Raw genomic sequence first — 18,889 nt, forward strand, 5'->3', positions numbered from 1 at the left:
CCTAATAATGATGGTGTGTCCTACTGCACACCCAGGCTATAGGGAATAGCCTATTGGGTCCATCATTGCATATGTGGCCTGTCATACCAAAATGTTGCTGTCACTGTCCTGCAAGACTGAATCAATAGTGGTGATTGATTCCTGATTGCATTTGACTCACTGTCCAGTTTTGATTGTCCATACTGAAAAAAGAGACTGGATATAGCTAACAGTAAGCACCAAATAATCAAAAAGGTCAGACAATTAATGCTGGGAATGTGCCATCTATTTTCTTTGGAATATGAGTGGGCCAAATGTTCTGAGAATCCATTTTCAACAAAATAATGAGTTCACATTGTAAAGACTTATCTTAGAGAAATCATACAATGATTAAGTTTCAGTAAACTTGGGTAGAAGGACACATGCCCTCCTAGTTATGGTCACTCCCTTTCCACCCTCTCAGATGCAAGACTGACACTGAGCATTTCCTTTATTCAAACCTTCTTTGGAAGCAGCCAGTTGCTGCTCTGAGGCCTTAATTACAGTGCACAAAACTGAATTGAGTGAGGTTTTGAAATATCAGACAAAGCACATGTTCACATTCCTCACCCCCAAGTTCACTGTGGCCTAACTGGGGAAACCGAGATGGGGCTGGCACTGCAGGTGGCTCTCACCCTAGGGTGCTGGGAGTCTGCAGGGTCACTTGACCTTTCAGGACTGCTTGTTGCTGTGCTCTGTTCACATGTAAAGATGTATGTTTCATGCAATAAGCTTAGATGGAAGGCATTCCCGGTGTGCCTCTCCCTGTCAGGCATCCCAGGTGTTTGTGTAATTTACATTAAATTAACACCCCATCCTCCACCCCAGCACATATGATATTGTGTCGTGACATCTGTATGTTTTTTCTCGTTAGCTTTCAGGCAATCCCTGGGAAGTTGCCAAACATTTCTGTCATGAGAGGGAAATCAAAGGGTCATGCAGGGATGCTGAGGCTGCAGAGGGTAAAAGAATTCACCAGATACAGCATGGAAAGCAGAAAAGGCAGATTTATTGACTACCCTGCTAAAGAAACAGGGGGCAAGTTGAGAGTGTCCGCACAGTGAGTGAGGGAAGTTTGAAGCACTGTTTATACTCTGAACTTGTGGGCTTTCTTAGATTTAGGACACAGGTCTGTGCTGGCTGCTATCTACTAAAGTGTCGGGCTCTGATTATCTCCTGCACCTTTCAGAATTTACATCAGCCTTTGATGGCCACAGGTGGGCGTTATGGCCCTGTTTCAATAACAATCATTTTGGTTCCCTAATGGCCCAAGGTCTCCGGCCTGGTTCCCATGGTAACTCCCCCCCCCCCATCCGTTCAAAACATCCCACCCCTCCATCTGCAAAGCCTGGAAGAGACTGAGTTTTTAACCCTATAAACCCCAACAATTTCTGTCCCTATTTCTTTCATGGTAAAAGAAATGAGTCTATATCACTGGGTAGTGACATAATAGGATCCTTCTATTCATTGTCCCTTATGGGAGGTTTCTGTGGAGTGGCCTCAGGAGAGATCCTAAATTTTGAAGCAAGCAGTTCAGTCAATGAGATAGCTGGAGGGCAGCTGGAACCCTAGGTGGCAAGATGGGATCCTGTGGTCAGGCTGCTTCATTTGGTGTGACAACGGGTGACACCAGCTGTGGTGGAAAAGGCATGCGGGTGGGTAGGCCAAGTGAGGGAAACAATAGTTTGAATCATTTTTTCAGGGACTAAGCAAAACTCTTTAGAAAGCTGCAAAGCAATTGTTCTTTACTGGCTGGGACTTCCCACTTGGAAGCTTAATAATTCCTTTTGATCTGCGTTTTTCTACATTATGCTTTGCAAATGGAAAGCCAAAAACCAGGATGTAAAGCTTCAGAACCCTCAGGGTTATAAACAGATGACTGAGAGGGGCTGGAGGCAGCTTCAGTGCAGCCTGGTGGAGGCCTCAAACACTTAGGTCCTAACAGGGAGCCTCACTCTGCAGATCCAGGTCCTGGAGATGTTCATGTTGCCTGAAGAACAGCACTTGAGGGAGCAAGCTCAGAGACCACACACACACACACACACACACACACACACACACACACACACACAGAGCAGGGGTGGGGGAGAGGGGGAGGGAGGGAGGGAGAGAGTCAGATTTAGAAACTAGTGTGAGTATTTATTTTATAACACAGGACATTGCTGCTACATATCCCTTCTCAATGTGTGCTTCTCAGAAACGACAACAAAAATTTATATAGTGAGCATCTATCCAGGAAAGGAAGGAGAGGGAGGGAGGGAAGAGAGAGAGAGAGAGACACAGAGAGACAAAAAGACAGAGAAACTGGATCTCTATTAGTGAGTGCAGGCTGGAGGAAGCTGTGACTTTGTGCTATGGGAGGCCAATTCTCCCCCCAAGCCCTTTGTGACTTTATTAGGATTAGAACCCATGGCCATAACCTCCCACTTCCTTCTTTTCCAAGCACCAGACTCCTCTCAAATAAGTTACTTCATTTAACGTAAGCTATGCTAATACTTTCCTGAGGAGGGAGAAACCAACCTGGCCTTGTGCATGTGGATATATTTTCTCTCAAGGTGGTGTACTGTTGCCTGGGGACATTTCAACAGATGAAGAGTCCTGTCTATTTTATGTTGGTTCAATATTAATTTCCATTTCAGAAACTTCCATCTCAAAGGTTCTTGTTTTCCAGTCCTTTCTCTCCTCAGTCTTATGGGTGTCACCTCACAGGAACTTCAAACATCCCCCTTAGCAGGGCGGTCACTTACTCTATCAGTGGACTTGTTTTCATGTTAAATGTCCTTGTGTGTTTCATGTCCCCAGATTTCCAATGGATGTCACTTACAATATCAGAAATTAAAACCCACACAGAAATCACAGTGTCTTTGTTTTCACTGTCTTCCAGTGTCATCTTGCATTACAACATATAAGAAGACACCACCTCCAGTCCCACCCAGAACTACCACGAAACCTTTCATTTCTATCACAGCCCAGAGTAGCACAGAGTCTGCCCAGGATGCCTACATGGACGGCCAGGGCCAGCGGGGAGATATTATCAGCCAGTCTGGACTGAGCAACTCCACGGAGAGCCTGGACAGTATGAAGGCTCTGACAGCCGCCATCGAAGCTGCAAATGCCCAGATCCACGGCCCTGCCAGCCAACACATGGGCAACAACCCTGCCACGGTCACCACCACGACCACCATAGCCACCGTCACTACAGAGGACAGGAAGAAGGATCACTTTAAGAAAAACCGATGTCTGTCTATCGGGATACAGGTAACAGCCTCCCTTCCTGACCTTGATATAGAAGCCCCAACTAAGAAATGTAACACTTTTTCCTCCCAGAAGCTTTGCTATCCTGCCATTTTGGATGATAAATAGCTTGTGGAGAACCATATTTTCAAATTATTGGGTCTATATGCCCTACATTGTTAAATGAGATTTTTAAAAATTATGAAGGTGTGTTATAGACTTTATTGGCAGCTTTTATGTTTGTTCTCTGAATTGAATGTTGACTCAAAGCATGGGAGAATCAAAAAACATGAATGCAATCAAACATAAGATGCTCTCAATTCTCAATGCACATTTGGGTCTCAAAAAAGGTGTGGTCATCAAGAATAACCAGGGTTATCTGGCTGTGTGTTACAGTACGTACAACACTATTGAGTAACCATGTGAGAACAAAAATGTGAATCATTTCTCACAGATGTGGGAGTGGGAGAATAAGACCAAAGTGATTGATAGTGTGGAAAGCAATAATGTGGCATAGCATCATAGGGAAAGAATGTACAGCAGTTTCAGCATAATTGTTGGCTATTTAACCATGCATTTCATAAAAATGGTAGATAATTCAGTAGGCTTCTCATTTCAGTTTACTGTTTTTGCTTCTTAAAGATAAGATCAAACTGATTCTTGTTTTTTACATCTGTTCAGCTTGGCTTACCTTGCTAGAAATCTCCCATCAATGGAGAAGAGACATCCTTTCCCCCATTAAAAAAAAAGATTTATTATTTATTTACAAATTTATGTATTTATTTATTTATGCATATAAGACATGGGGTGTAGGCCAGAGGTGCAAGGGGAGAGGGTTAGAGGATTCACCAGAGACAGAAAGTGAGGAGCAGAACAGGCAGATTTACTGAAATACACTGCTGAGGGGAGCAGGGAGTGTAAGACAGGAGAGGTCTGCTGTACCATGTGGGTCACCTCCCTGGCAGAGAATCGAACTCATGTTGCAGTGACTGGTGATCGCTTGATAGTGCTGTGTCTTTAACCCCTGTGCCACCAGGGAGGCCCGTGCCCCCATTTTTGTTGTGGTGTATCATTCTGCAATATGCCTTTGTATCAATATGCCTTTGGATAATATTGAATCAATAGGCCTTTGAATAATAACTTCCTGATGTGGTGTCCAATAAATCTATCCACACTGAGCCAACTCTAAGGTGCATATAAAAGTCTGTTGTGGGGCACATTTTCATAAGGAGGATGCATTTTCACAGTCCATCTTGCAAAGTCCACTTTTAAAGGGCAGTTGAAATTTTTCTGGTAGCAATGGGTCACATGCTTTTTTATAATCACAGGCTACTATAGCACAAGTTGTCAAGTGTCTTAAAAGGAGTTGTAGCTCTGGTGCTTGGGACTAGATGACACAGCAGGAGGGAGGTAAGAGCCCAACACCAGTCTCCACCCACTTCCCAGGTCCCACCCACCCTTATCCCTAGAACCTTTCCCATCTTGCCTGCCAAAAGCTATTGAGGAGTGGGGAAGAAAAGAGATGGGTTCTCAGTGTTTTCCTTGGCAAACTACTTAATCTCCTTGTGCCTATTTCCTCATCTATCCCTCAGAAGGTTATTCTTAGGATTGAGTTTATAAAATTCAGCTTCCTGTGAGGGTGCAGAATTTCCATTCAGGATGGTCTTACAGGTTACTCTCAAAGTAATTACTTGGAATAAAGCATTCATATTTCAACCAGTAAGATGAAACTGTTCTGAAATCTACATATAATTTTGGGAAGAAATATGGTCTTTTTATTTCAAAGACCATCCTACACAACTTAAACATTTGGATATTTTCCCAAAAATTGTTCATATTCTTCTTCCAATCATTGTTCACTACTGTAGAAATTATATGGAAGTACTGAGTACCTAAGAGTTCTCTTTTAGCTCCTACAACAACTATATAACACAGGTGGTGTTATCATTTCTACCCTATAGATCAGGACTCAGAGAAGTGGAGTAACTTGCCCAAGGTCACATATCCTATGTGACCCAAATTATACTTTAGTGTATAATATAACCATGTTATACGACTTCGTTGCTGGAGAAAAATAAGCAGATAAAATTCAAGATGCAGAATAGTATCAAATTCTATTATACAGTAAATTAAATCCTAACCTCCAAAATATATGACACTAGTACTTGAATTCCTTCCCATCCTTTACTTCTTTAGGATCAGAGTTTCCAAGCTTTCCCTAGCATTTCAATGTTTTTTTTTTTTAAGGCATGTATTTTTATTTATTTATTTGTTTGTCTGTTTGTTTGTTTATACATGCACTGGGTACAGTCAGAAGTGCGGGAGGGTGAGAGAATTCACCAGAGCCAGAGGGGGAGCAGAGCAGGCAGAAGGACCGAAGCACACTGCTGAGGGGAGCAGCGGGCGGTTGGAGAGGTCTGCGCGCCTTGTGGGACCCTCCTCTGGTGGCCGGGGAGCAGCCGGGGATCGAACTGGCGCTGCAGAGGCTGCGGGCAGCCTCCCAACCCAGCGCTCAACCGCTGCGCCACCGGGGAGGCCCTCAATGTTTTTTTTTAGATTTATTTATTTATTTATGCAAGCACTGGGTACAGTCAGAAGCGCGGGAGGGTGAGAGAATTCACCAGAGCCAGAGCGGGGAGCAGAACAGGCAGAAGGACTGAAGTACACTGCTGAGGGGAGCAGTGGGCGCGGCAGGAGAGGTCTGCACGCCATGTGGGACCCTTGCCGGCAGCCAGGGATCGAACTGGCGCTGCAGAGGCTGTGGGCAGCTTCGCAGCCCAGCGCTCAACCGCTGCACCACCAGGGGAGGCCCATGGCATTTCAATTTAATACATAATGCACAGTTAATATTATAATCGTTTGCTTTACAATGTGAGTGAACTTAGGTCAATCATATAATAACCCTCAGTTTTCTCATCTGGAAATGGGAATAATCATAGTCATTTTATTACAGGGTATTTTATAGGTTGTAGTAAAAGCTAACCTATATGTGTAAGTCTCAAGCATAGATTGGCATAACAATGGCTCAAAAGTATTAGCTTTAGTTGTTATTAATATTATACTCCTTTAAAATCACAATTAGGGCCTCCCCGGTGGCGCAGCGGTTGAGCGCTGGGTTGCGAAGCTGCCCGCGGCCTCTGCGGCGCCGGTTCGATCCCCGGCTGCTCCCCGGCCACCGGAGGAGGGTCCCACATGGCGCGCAGACCTCTCCTGCTGCCCGCTGCTCCCCTCAGCAGTGTACTTCGGTCCTTCTGCCTGCTCTGCTCCCCGCTCTGGCTCTGGTGGATTCTCTCACCCTCCCGCGCTTCTGACTGTACCCAGTGCTTGTATAAATAAATAAATAAACAAAATAAATAAATAAATAAATAAAGTCACAATTAGCGGGCCTCCCCGGTGGTGCAGAGGCTTGAGCACAGTGCTGTGAAGTTGTCTGCAGCTTCTGCAGCGCGGGTTCAATTCCCAGCTGGCCAGGGAGAAACCCACATGGCACAGCAAACCTCTCCTGTCTTGCCCGCTGCTCCCCTCAGCAGTGTTTTTGGTCCTGCCTGTTCTGCTTCCTGCTCTGTCTCTGGTCAATCTTCTCACCCTCCCGCGCCTCTGGCCTATACCCCAGCTCTTGTATAAAAATAAATAAATATTAATAAAATAAAATAAAATCACAATTAGCTAAATACACTGAAATTTTATCACCTGCTATATGGTCTTTCTCTATTTTTTTCAGATTCAATTTCCTGCAATTTCTTTGAAAGTATTAAAAGTCATTCATAAAATTAAATAGATTGCCCTAGAAACTATATAACAGAGTTGATATTTGTCATATAGGGATCTAATAAGGGTGGTAAAAGTCCAGAGATAAATTTACATATAATGGCTAAAGCTCAGAAGATGAAAACACTTTGATGCAAATAAGCTGTGAGTGTGGATGGATGAGGCTGGAACAGAGTCCAATGCGTTCATTCTGATGCTTATGCCCCTGTTTCTGTTCTTTCTCTTTTTGTGTACCCATTGAAGATCATGGTTCTGAAGAGAAATATCAATCATGCATCTTTTTAAAAAAGTTTCATTGGGTAATTTGATACTACTCCATAAGTATAAGGCTGCAAGATTCTACTTTGGCTGACATTCTAAGCATTTTAATTTTACATGCATGCAGTCATATGGAAAAAGTTAGAATCTTATTCAGGAAAATGCAAGTGTTGCTTGTTTCTCAAACAGAGACAGTTTGATACACAAAACAGGTTCTATAGGTATGAGGAGGCAGAGAGCAATAAAGGGATACGGTGGGAGTTATCACTCCTATGCAGAGGGGAGGGAATGGGGAAAGTGGAGTGAACAGAATTTAGAGTTGAGAGGAAAGGTCCCAGGACAGTCTTCCTTGGACCAGGTGTGGTCACTTGGTACTGGGACTTTTGAGGGAGCAGCCAGTGCACAAGCTATTGGACTGTCAACTGTCAAAGAAGGTGAAGAGGAGTCACAGCTGTGGTCATATCCTGGAGGGATACCAGTAGTAGCTGGAAACAAAAAGGAATTCCTCTCCCACCCCAACCCCCATCTTCCTTTGTTAGACTATAACTGAAAGTCAACCAGCAAGGAAATCTGGGAAATGTGGTTTGCAGTCTTGTTCCCTCCCTACCCCCATCAAACCACAGACCAGATGGGTGTTGAAGATGGGCTTAGAGATGCCAGACAATAAGTCACCAGTACGATACACTTTAATGTATTTTGTCAAACAAACAAACAAACTCGTCCTCTGTAAACAAATTAAAAAGTCTAAGATGAGTGGAGTGAATAGGCAGCATGGTGGGGCCTCCCTGGTGGCACAAGGGGTTAAGACGCAGCCTATGAAGCTATCCACAGCCACTGCAGCACAAGTTCGATCCCTGGCCAAGTTGCTACCCACATGGCACAGCAGACCTCTCCTGAAGGACTCACTTGCTGCTCCCCTCAGCAGTGTGTTTCAGTCAGTCTGCCTATTCTGTTCCCCACTCTGTCTCTGGTGAATCCTCTCAACCCCTGAGCCTCTGGCCATCTCTTGTATGCATAAATAAGTAAATCTTTTTAAAAAAAAAAAAAAGGCAACATGGTGTTTCTTCCAGTGAAACATCTTACAGCACTAAATGATTCCAGAATATTTGAAATGTTGATTTTAATATCATGGCTCCAAAAGTCAAGTCAACTACTTTATCTGGTGCTTTTCTGGTATTCTAGAGCTGGGCAGGCAGGGAGAAGCAGGTAACTAGATACTTAGAACTTAGAGCAACATTGTACAATATGTCTTCTAAAATGTCAGGATAATGTTAATAGTAATGTTTTCCCCCTAAAATAAGTAATACAGGGCCTCCCTGATGGGGCAGATGTTAAAGTCTCAGTGCTATCAAGCTATTGCTAGCAAGAATTCCATGCCCCACCAGGGAGCTAACCCACATGGCATAGCAGACTTCTTCTGTCTCACCCTCTGCTCCCCTCAGCAGTGTATTTCAGTAGATCTGCCTGTTCTGCTCCCTGCTCTGTCTCTGGTGAATAATCTCACCACCACCCCCCCCCCCGCTCCCGCACCACTGGCCTACACCCCAGTTCTTGTGTGCTTAAATAAATAAGAATAAATCTTTTTAAAAAATAATAAATATTGTAAAGGATTCATGTAATATAACAGTATGCAGAACACAATATGAAATTTCCATTTTTTTCTGCCTCAAACTCACCTCCCCAGAGGGGGCTGCCAGCAGCCTTTCCTACACCATCTTTTAGTCTTTCAAGAGTAATTTTAATTACAGATGAATTTCACAAACAAGTGTCAGACTCTACCCCGGTCTCCTCCAGATAATAGATTGTGACTTTCCTCTATTATTATTAGCTCATGTTGCAAAGCAACCTAGAGGAGCTTTAAGTTTAATCTTCACATTATGTATAATGTGATTCCTTTCTCATTCTTTGAATTAAAAAAATAAAAGAAAATTAAGTTATTGAGAACTCACTCTTGGGATTTACTTATTTATTCCCTTTAATTCCAGTCCAAGTGTGCAGAGATATATTAACCTCTTCATATCCTGAGTGAAGAGATTAGTCCAACTACAAATAACAAAACTCATCTTGCCAAGTTGAATGAACTATTTTAGAACAGTACAAACCAAATGAATTGTTACTTTGATTTGACAGGAGGCTTTGAGAAATAAGGTCACATTAACTCTGATTCGTAGTCAATTGACTTAAGAAGATAAAGGAAACTGGAGATTGAATTGACAGAATATCTCTTTTTTTTAAAAAACTTTTTTTTAAAGATTTATTTATTTATACAAGCACAGGGTACAGTCAGAAGCGCGGGAGGGTGAGAGGATTCACCAGAGCCAGAGTGGGGAGCAGAACAGGCAGAAGGACCAAAGTACACTGCTGAGGGGAGCAGCAGGCGCAGCAGGAGAGGTCTGAGTGCCATGTGGGACCCTCGCTGCAGTTGGGGATAGAAAGGCGCTGCAGAGGCTGCGGGCAGCTTCGCAGCCCAGTGCTCAACCGCTGCGCCACCAGGGGAGACCCCAGAATATCTCTTTGTCCAAACTTTAATCATTATCTGAATTCTCATTCCAAATAGGCCTTAACTTTGTACTACCATGTCATTCTGCATTGCCTAATTTTAGCAAGAATCCGGCTAAGTCTGTTTATCTAGAATCCTGTGCCTATGATATCTGATCACCTTCAATATCTGATGGGTTGCTCATCATCCACTTTCCCCAGGCCTTGTCTGATCACCCTGGCCTGCCTTCAGCAAGAATCCTGCTAGGACAGTTTAACCAGAATCTGCTTTCCCCTCAATGTTTCCTCTTGGTAATTTACTATCCTTTGACACCCCAACTCTGTTCCTCAGCTACAAATTCCCATTTTTTCATGTTTTCTTTGGAGTTGAGCCCAATTTCTCTCCTACTACAAAATCCCATTACAATGGTCCCTATACATATGATGATAGTCCCTCTGAACAAAGTCTGCTTATCATTCTTTTTTTAAAAAAAAGATTTATTTATTTATGCATACAAGAGCTGGGGTACAGTCCAGAGGTGGGCCACAGACAGAGTGGGAAGCAGAACAGGAGGATTGACTGAAATACACTGCTGATGGGAGCAGTGGGTGAGACAGGAGAGGTCTGCTGCACCATGTGGGTCACCTCCTCAGCCTGGGATCAAACTTATGTTGCAGTAGTTGCTGATTGCTTCATAGTGCTGATGCTTAACCCTTTGCGCCACCAGGGAAGCCCTGCTTATCATTCTTTAACAAGTATAATGAACTATTTTTTTTTTAAATAGTACTCCAACTTTGTAAATTTCATTTCAATGTCCTTGAAGAGTTGGAAAAAGATTTTTTAGGGGGACTTAAGTCAACACTAAGGGACCTACAAAGATCACTTTAGTGGATTAAAAAAAAAAGGAATATTACAACCATGGTTTTTAATCATCATACGTTAAAACTAGAAATTAACAGAAAACATTAAACATTAAACAGAAAACATTAAACCTTTTGAAAACATTAAATATCTTCTAAGAAACCACTTGTATTAAAGAGGAAATTTGAGATAATTATTATGAATTATATGACAATAACAATGAGAATCCTAGAAAATATCACCATGAGCCATGGTCATTGCTATGATTTTAGAAGAATTCACAGCTTTATGTTATTTCATAATTAAGCAAGAAATATATAAATGAAAAAAATGAGGAAAAAGAACAAAAAATGAACACTAAGTTGGTTCATAGGAATGAGTTGCTACTGATGCATTAGAAAACACTACAGAACAATAGTAATATGAACTAAAGCAGAATTGATAAGTTAAACCAAAATTGGTTCTTTGAAAAGACCAAATAAGTGAACAAGTCTAACAGAGAGGGAGAGAAAATACAAATCAGCAAGAATTGAGACAGTAGATATTAAAATTACACAGTACATAGTGAAATCCAGAAATTATTTTAAATATTAATATGATCAAAAACATACATAAGAAACCAAATTAAATGTATATTTAAAGGTGAAATGTCAGATATTCCAAATAGAGTCAGAAACCACATTTTCTTTTTTTTTTTTTTTATAAATTTTATTGTTATATTCCCCATACAATTGCAGCCCCCCCATTCTGACCCCAATCCCTCCCCTCCCGCCCCCGCCCCCCTAAAAGTGTCTCTGGTTCATAGTTTTTTGTTGATTTTGATTTTCACTTTCTTATAGTTATTCATTTTCCTGGTCCCTTATTTAAGTTTTCTAGATTCCTGCTATGAGTGAGACCATCCGGTATTTTTCTTTTTCTTTTTGGCTTATTTCGCTGAGCATGATCCCTTCCAGCGCCATCCATGTTGCTGCAAATTGCATGTGTTTATCTTTTTTGAATGCTGAGTAATATTCCATGGTATATATGGACCACATCTTCTTGATCCAGTCATCTATTTTTGGGCATTTGGGTTGTTTCCAAAGCTTAGCTATTGTAAACAGTGCTGCTATGAACATAGGGGTGAAGGTGTTGTTTGGAATTGATGTTTCTGTGTCCTTTGGGTAAATACCTAGGAGTGGAATTGCTGGATCATATGGAAGCTCTATGTTTAGTATGTCCAGAAATCTCCACACAGCTTTCCACAGTGAGAAACCACATTTTCTATATAAGCTGGAATATACACATATAGAAGTATGAAGTGATATTCTAAGCAATGTATTAGTTTAAAGGGGAAAATGAAGATATTCTATAGTTTATCTTAATAACATTGACACATAAATCTCCCAGTATCAACAATTCTAAGTATATTTAAATGAACTTTCTTCCTTCTTTTGATTTTGATATTTGCAAAGTCAAACTTCTAAGAACACATTATCATGTAGTGTTGCTTTTTTTTAAAATTTTATTTATTTATTTTAAAATAATTATTTATTTATTACACAAGCACTGGGTACAGTCAGAAGCGTGGGAGGGTGAGAGAATTCACCAGAGTCAGAGTGGGGAACAGAACAGGCGGACCGACGAAATACACTGCTGAAGGGAGCAGTGGGCACAGCAGGAGAGGTCTGCGCACCATGTGGGACCCTCACTGCCGGCCAGTGATTGAACAGGCGCTGCAGAGGCTGCGGGCAGCTTCGAAACCCAGCGCTCAACTGCTACACCACCGGGAAGGCCCTGCTTTTTTTTTTTTTTTAAAGGGTTTTTTTTTTTTTTTTTTGCGTAGAAGAATTGGTGTGTAGGCCAGAGGTGTGGGGGGTGAGAGGATTCACCAGAGACAGAATGGAGAACAGAACAGACTATTGAATCTACTGACATACACTGCTGAAGGGAGCAGTGGGCAAGACAGGAGAGGTCTGCTGAGCCGTGTGGGTTAGTTCCCTGGCTAGGGGTTGAACTAGGGCAGCGACAGTGCTGGGACTTAACCACTAGGCTACCAGCAAGGCCCTCATGTAGTTCTACTTCTTATATAGTGCTCATCGTAAATACTACTTACAAATCTAGAGCAGAATCATAGACCTTAAGAATGAACAAAATTACATTTTACTTAGATCAGCAGAGTAGTGATGATGTATTTGTTGAGAACCAAATACACAGATTACAAATAACAAAACATTCTGGTAATACTATAGATGTTTCTGATAAAATGTGCAAGTTGTTTTTCAAGCAAGATGACTGAAATGGATTATCTCTACTTATCTGATTATTTCCTCAGGTGGATGATGCTGAAGAACCTGACAAGACAGGGGAAAATAAAGCACCGAGTAAGTTCCAGTCTGTAGGAGTACAAGTAGAAGAAGAGAAGTGGTAAGTCCACATGCATTTTCAATCTTGATATTGGCAAGTATTTTTTCCATGATATAAGATTCAATAATTTTTTCTATTAACTTCTGAGAGGCTAAGTTGGAATATTACCTGATTCCCTCCTCTATCTTAAAAGTGGAGACCACTCCATTTAATAGCAGAGTAAGCACATCACATTCATATACACATATACACTGTGTGTGATACTGTTGCAGCAAGCATTGTTGTATGCCAAACTATTCCTCTTTAGAAAATGAAAACCTTCCCATTTGAAACTGTAGACTTCTTAAGAGAAGAGGGCTTATCTTATTCCTTTTTTTATTCCTAGTAGTTAATAATATCTGGTGTATTATATGAGCTCAGTGAATGCCAAATGCTGAATGAATAAATGAATGAGGAGGAAAAAGAAAATTCCTTATCATAATCCTGAATCATCAGTTCCTTTAGGTAGCACTTTGAAATACGCTTACTCTAGAATTTTGGTACCTAAAAGTGAGAAATCTAGAGATTCAGAAGATCACAGGATCTAGCAATTGGCAGAGATTTCTGAGGTCAGTACAGTCATTTTACAAATGATAATTTAATCAAGAAATGTGAGTTTCTCAATCTAATTGAAATCACTGATGGATGGAACTATGCTTTGTTGATAGTAGAGCCTCCAGCTTCCAGAATTGTGCTTTGCACATACCAACTATATAATAAATGTTGCCTGATTCAAATATACTGCATTTATGTCAGGTGAAAAAAACACCATTTTATTTATAAATCAGGATATCACCTCAACTTTGCCCTAACTTTCTGTGTATTACTTAAAAGAAATCTTCTATTTATATGCCCATCTATCCATCAACCAACCATTCAATAAATATTTATGGGATGTTTCCTGTATGCAAGACTTCATGTAACATAAACTGAAATCTGAAAAGTAGTCATGTATCAGTTCATGGAAGGGGTCCTTTTTTATGGTCTCCTGATAGTGACTTTGCATTTGTATCTAAAGAGGTTTTCAAAACATACATATATACATATATATAATATTTTTTTTAGAGGCATGTTTTATTTATTTATTTGTTTATTTAATTTGTTTGTTTGTTTTATTTATACAAGCACTGGGTACAGTCAGAAGCACAGGAGGGTGAGAGAATTCACCAGAGCCAGAGCGGGGAGCAGAGCAGGCAGAAGGACCGAAGTACACTGCTGAGGGGAGCCGCGGGCGGCAGGAGAGGTCTGCGCGCCATGTGGGACCCTCCTCTGGTGGCCGGGGAGCAGCCGGGGATCGAACCGGTGCTGCAGAGGCCGCAGGCAGCTTCGCAACCCAGCGCTCAACCGCTGTGCCACCAGGGAGGCCCCAAATATATAATATTTTGATATGATTACATTTGATATAATTTTATAAAGCTGAAAGTCCAGAAAATTGACATAACCCTTCTAGAAATGAATACAACAAAAAATTAGCAATAGTTATATGTCTATCCATACCCACTGATCCAATAAGCACATAGGGTTATTCTGAATGAATTCAATCAATGGGAGAAAAACAATTGTGGAACATTATTTGTCAATGTAAAAATATTTATTAATTATTAAATGTCAAACAGTAAAACAATGCTGTAGTAAATTATAGTACATCACCAAACAGGATATTATATAACTTTTAAATGTAATTTGTGAAGAAGATCTAGAAACATGGAGAAATATTTGTGATCACAGTTAAGTGAAAAAGATGCATACATGATAGCCATGTATAATATTCATAAAAAATGGATAAGGACTGAAATGTAATGCTTAAAAATGGTGGGTTTAGCAATGACTGTTTTTTGCTTTTACTCTAAAATTTTTATTTATTGTATCTACTTCAAGTTTTGGTAATCACTATTTCCAAGTCAACCCCTCTATCACATTTCCTTTAATTGTTTTAGAATTTTTTTGAAAATGTAAATCTTAGTAGACTTGAAAGATTTTATGATGTGAGAACACATTCCTCCTTTCTCTACCATCCTTACCAGCTTGTTTTCTTCAGTTATGTAGGGGTTAAGAGCACAGAGGATTGAACCAGAACACCTACATTCAAATCCTGGTTTTGCCACATACTGGCTGGGAGGCCTTGATAAAAGTTCTAAAAATCTTTGTGCCTTGATTTCCTTACATGTAGAAAGACAAGAATAGATAATTTCTAGTGCAGCATGTAAGAATTTAGAATTCACCACTCTATCCTAACAGCAAGAAAAAGCTGAACAAATTAAAAATCAGCAACTCTTCTTAAACCTGTCAGAGAAATAAAATCAAGGTACAAACCACTGCCCAGAAAATTAGAGAAACAGATAGGTACAAATAATTACAAGTTCTGCTAAATTACTGTAGCAGCAATCCATGAGCAGGATCCAGTGCCAGGGTAAGGAAACCTAAATTATATTTAATGAACTTCTGGAAACTTAGTGTGGACAAATCTGAGACCAAAAATATTCAAAGGGGGCCTCCCCTAGTGGCGCAGTGGTTGAGCGCTGGGTTGCAAAGCTGCCCACCGCCTCTGCAGTGCCGGTTTGATCCCCGGCCGCCAGCGAGGGTCCCACATGACGCACAGACCTCTCGTGCCATGCCTACTGCTCCCCTCAGCAGTGTATTTCGTTGGTCTGCCTGCTCTGTTCGCCGCTCTGGCTCTGGTGAATTCTCTCACCCTCCTGAGCTTCTGACTGTACCCAGTGCTTGTATAAATAAATAAATAAATCTTTAAAAAATATATATTCAAAGGGACCCAGCTATGGAGGAGAGTCCTTCACACCTTTGTGAGATTTGTTTGTTTGTTGTTTGTTTGTTTTTAAAGATTTATTTATTTATGCATACAAGAACTGGTATACAGGTCAGAGGTGTGGGGAGTGAGAGGGTTCACCAGAGACAGAGTGGGGAGCAGAACAGGCAGATCTACTGAAAAACACTGCTGAGGGGAATAGCCTGGAAGAGAGGAGAGGTCTGCTGCACCATGTGGGTCGGCTACTTGGCCAGGGGGGCATCAAACTTGTGCTGCAGTGGCTGGCGATAGTTTGATAGCACATGATGGAGGAAACTTAAATACATATTACTGAATGAAAGAATCTGAAAAATATTGCCTGCTATTTGATTCTAACCAAATGATAATATGACATTTTGGAAAAAGCAAAACTCTGGAGATAGTAAAATAGTGAACCAGAGGTTGAGGATAGGGAGGGGTGAATAGGTTGTGTACAGAGAATTTTTGGGTTAATGAAACTATTCTATACAATACTACAATGTTTAATATATGCCATTATGTATCTGTCAAAGCCCATTGGATGATTCATCAAGATTAAGCTCTAGGGGGCCTCCCCTGGTGGTGCAGCGGTTGAGCGGTAGAGCGCTCGGGCTTCGAGGCTGCCCGCGCAGCCTCTGCAGCGTCGGTTTGTTCCCCAGCCACCGGTGAGGGTCCCACAAAAAAAAAAAAAAAAAAAAAACTAAGCTCGAGGGCCTCCCTGGTGGCCTAGGGTTGTCATCACTAAGGCCTGAGTTAGATCCTGACCAGGGAGCTACCCACATATGGGGCAGCAGACCTCTCCTGTCTCACCTGCTTGTCCCCTTAGCAGTGTATTTCAATAAATCTGCCTGTTCTATTCCCACTTTGTCTCTGGTGAATTCTCTCATTCACCTCTGGTCTACACCCCAGTTCTTGTATGCACAAATTAAAAAAAAAAATCTTTTTTTAAAGAAAGAGCAAGCTCTAACAAAAAACTCTGAACTTTGGATGGTAACAATGATGTATACAAATTGTAACCAATGTGGGGTACAGAAGCTGTATGGGAAATTGTTTTAATTTTTTTTTTAATAGAGGCATGTTTTATTTATTTATTTGTTTGTTTTGTTTATGCATGCACTGGGTACAGTCAGAAGCGCGGGAGGGTGAGAGATTTCACCAGCGCCAGAGCAGGGAGCAGAGCAGGCAGAAGGACCGAAGCCCACTGCTGAGGGGAGCAGCGGGCGGCAGGAGAGGTCTGCGCGCCATGTAGGACCCTCCTTCGGTGGCCGGGGAGCAGCTGGGGATCGAACCGGCACCGCAGAGGCCGCGGGCAGCTTCGCAACCCAGGGCTCAACCGCTGCGCCACCGGGGAGGCCCTGTTTTAATGTCTTAATTTTCTTGTGAATCTAAAACTACTTTAGAAATAGTTTATTATTTTTAAAAAAGTGCAAGAGCAAATAATCATATTAACCTCAGTATTTTCCTGGGGGATGTCATTTCATATGTGTAAAACTTCAGAAAAATACTTGACACACAGGAAGCACTTGTGTGTTTCATATTTGATTATGGACCCATATAGAATCTCTAAGGATTGAAGCCTCAAGAAAGCAATTATATCACCTTTTTCTTTAAAAAGATGTGAAAATTGGGCCTTCGTGGTGTTGCAAGGGGTTGAGTCTCAGCACTATGAAGCTATCTGCAGCCACTGCAGCCACATTCGATCCCTCGCCAGGGTCCTAAACCACATGGCTCGGCAGACCTCTCCCGTCTTGCTTGTTGCTCCCCTCAGCAGTGTATTTCAGTCAATTCACCTGTTCTGCTTCCCACTCTGTCTCTGGTGAATCCTCTCACCCCACTCACCTCTGGCCTGTACCCCAGCTCTTGCATGCATAAATAAATATATATATATTTTTTTAAATGTGAAAATTGGACCTTCTTGGTGACACAGCGGTTGAGCGCTGGACTGCGAAGCTGCCCGCACCCTTTGCAGCGCTGGTTCAATCTCCGGCCACTGGTGAGGGTCCCACATGTTGCACAGACCTCTACTGTGGTGCCTGCTACTCCCCTCAGCAGTGTACTTCGTCAGTCTGCCTTTTCTGCTCCCTGCTCTGGCTCTGGTGAATTCTCTCACCCTCCCGTGCTTCTGACTGTACCCAGTGCTTGTATAAATAAATAGATAAATCTTTAAAAAAAAAAAGTGAAAATTATCTCAACTTTAAAATTTTACTTAAAGCATTTTCCCTGCAGTCAACTATTCTATCTTGCCAAATTAACACCTTGACACTGCAGGAGTGCTAAATATTTCATTTGGTATATTTGGATATACCTAATATCAACCCCAAAACTTCAGATGACCCACTTTTTATGAATTATTGAAGCTTATTTGATGGCCAATTCCTCAGTAAACTCAATGATGTACTTAAAATCCATCACTCAAAAGGACTGGTAGACCCAGTTTTGGTACTTAATTTACCAAAACATACTCTTCCTTAAAGATTACTTTGTAGTTAACTTCTGCAAAGTAAATAAGCATTTAAACTGATGTTAACGACTGTTTTCAACTCTCCCAGAGAAATCCTTTGTCAAACTGGCAGGGATTACTTATATCTTCTGTCTCTAATTATAATTCTTTTTTATAATTTTGCTGGTTGTAATTCATTAGATAGGATCTTAAAAAGCAAAATTGAGCAGATGAGATAAGATTACTTAGTGATAGCTGGGGGATTATTTTTTAATTACCTAGTGATAAAGATGAGACTGTTGTTTTCACAATGGATGGCCAGTACAATCCATCTCTTCCTTTACCAAATAAGAGTGATAAACAACAGTAACTTAACAAAAAGTGAGAGAAGGAAAGAAAATAATCCCCCCAAAGAAAGAGATAGCACAAAGAGAGGAAGATTAAAAGAATCTGTGTGAGAACAAAAGATTCATTATCACCTTTTAAATCCAACACAATTTAGGAACCAAAACTAATACAACAAAGTCGCCTGACTGATTTTTCTATTAAGGAGTAGACTTAAACAGGGGCTCTTGAATGTTCCTAATCAAACAAAAGAAGTTAGTAAATCATTAGTAAAAAGTAAAATGCACTAAATAGGTAATCTGCTTCCAGAAGAAGGATTGAA

At 41.3% G+C, this 18,889-nt stretch overlaps 1 protein-coding gene across 19 annotated transcripts in view; it reads left to right on the top strand.

The window, feature by feature from the left end:
- Positions 1 to 18,889, top strand: part of DLGAP1 (DLG associated protein 1) — a gene marked incomplete at both ends in the record, with an annotated part of 338,395 nt that overhangs the window by 280,070 nt on the left and 39,436 nt on the right. For 15 of the 19 annotated variants that reach the window (XM_084252591.1, XM_084252592.1, XM_084252593.1 and 12 more), the window contains 2 exons: positions 2,903 to 3,276; positions 12,930 to 13,021. In XM_084252591.1, coding sequence (XP_084108717.1) covers positions 2,903 to 3,276; positions 12,930 to 13,021 — 466 coding nt within the window. The remainder of the gene's footprint in view (positions 1 to 2,902; positions 3,277 to 12,929; positions 13,022 to 18,889) is intronic. The other 4 variants (XM_084252580.1, XM_084252588.1, XM_084252589.1 and 1 more) reach the window with 1 other exon arrangement.

The sequence above is a fragment of the Talpa europaea genome, assembly GCF_964194135.1.
Source record: "Talpa europaea genome assembly, chromosome: 13".
Classification (NCBI taxonomy): domain Eukaryota; kingdom Metazoa; phylum Chordata; class Mammalia; order Eulipotyphla; family Talpidae; genus Talpa; species Talpa europaea.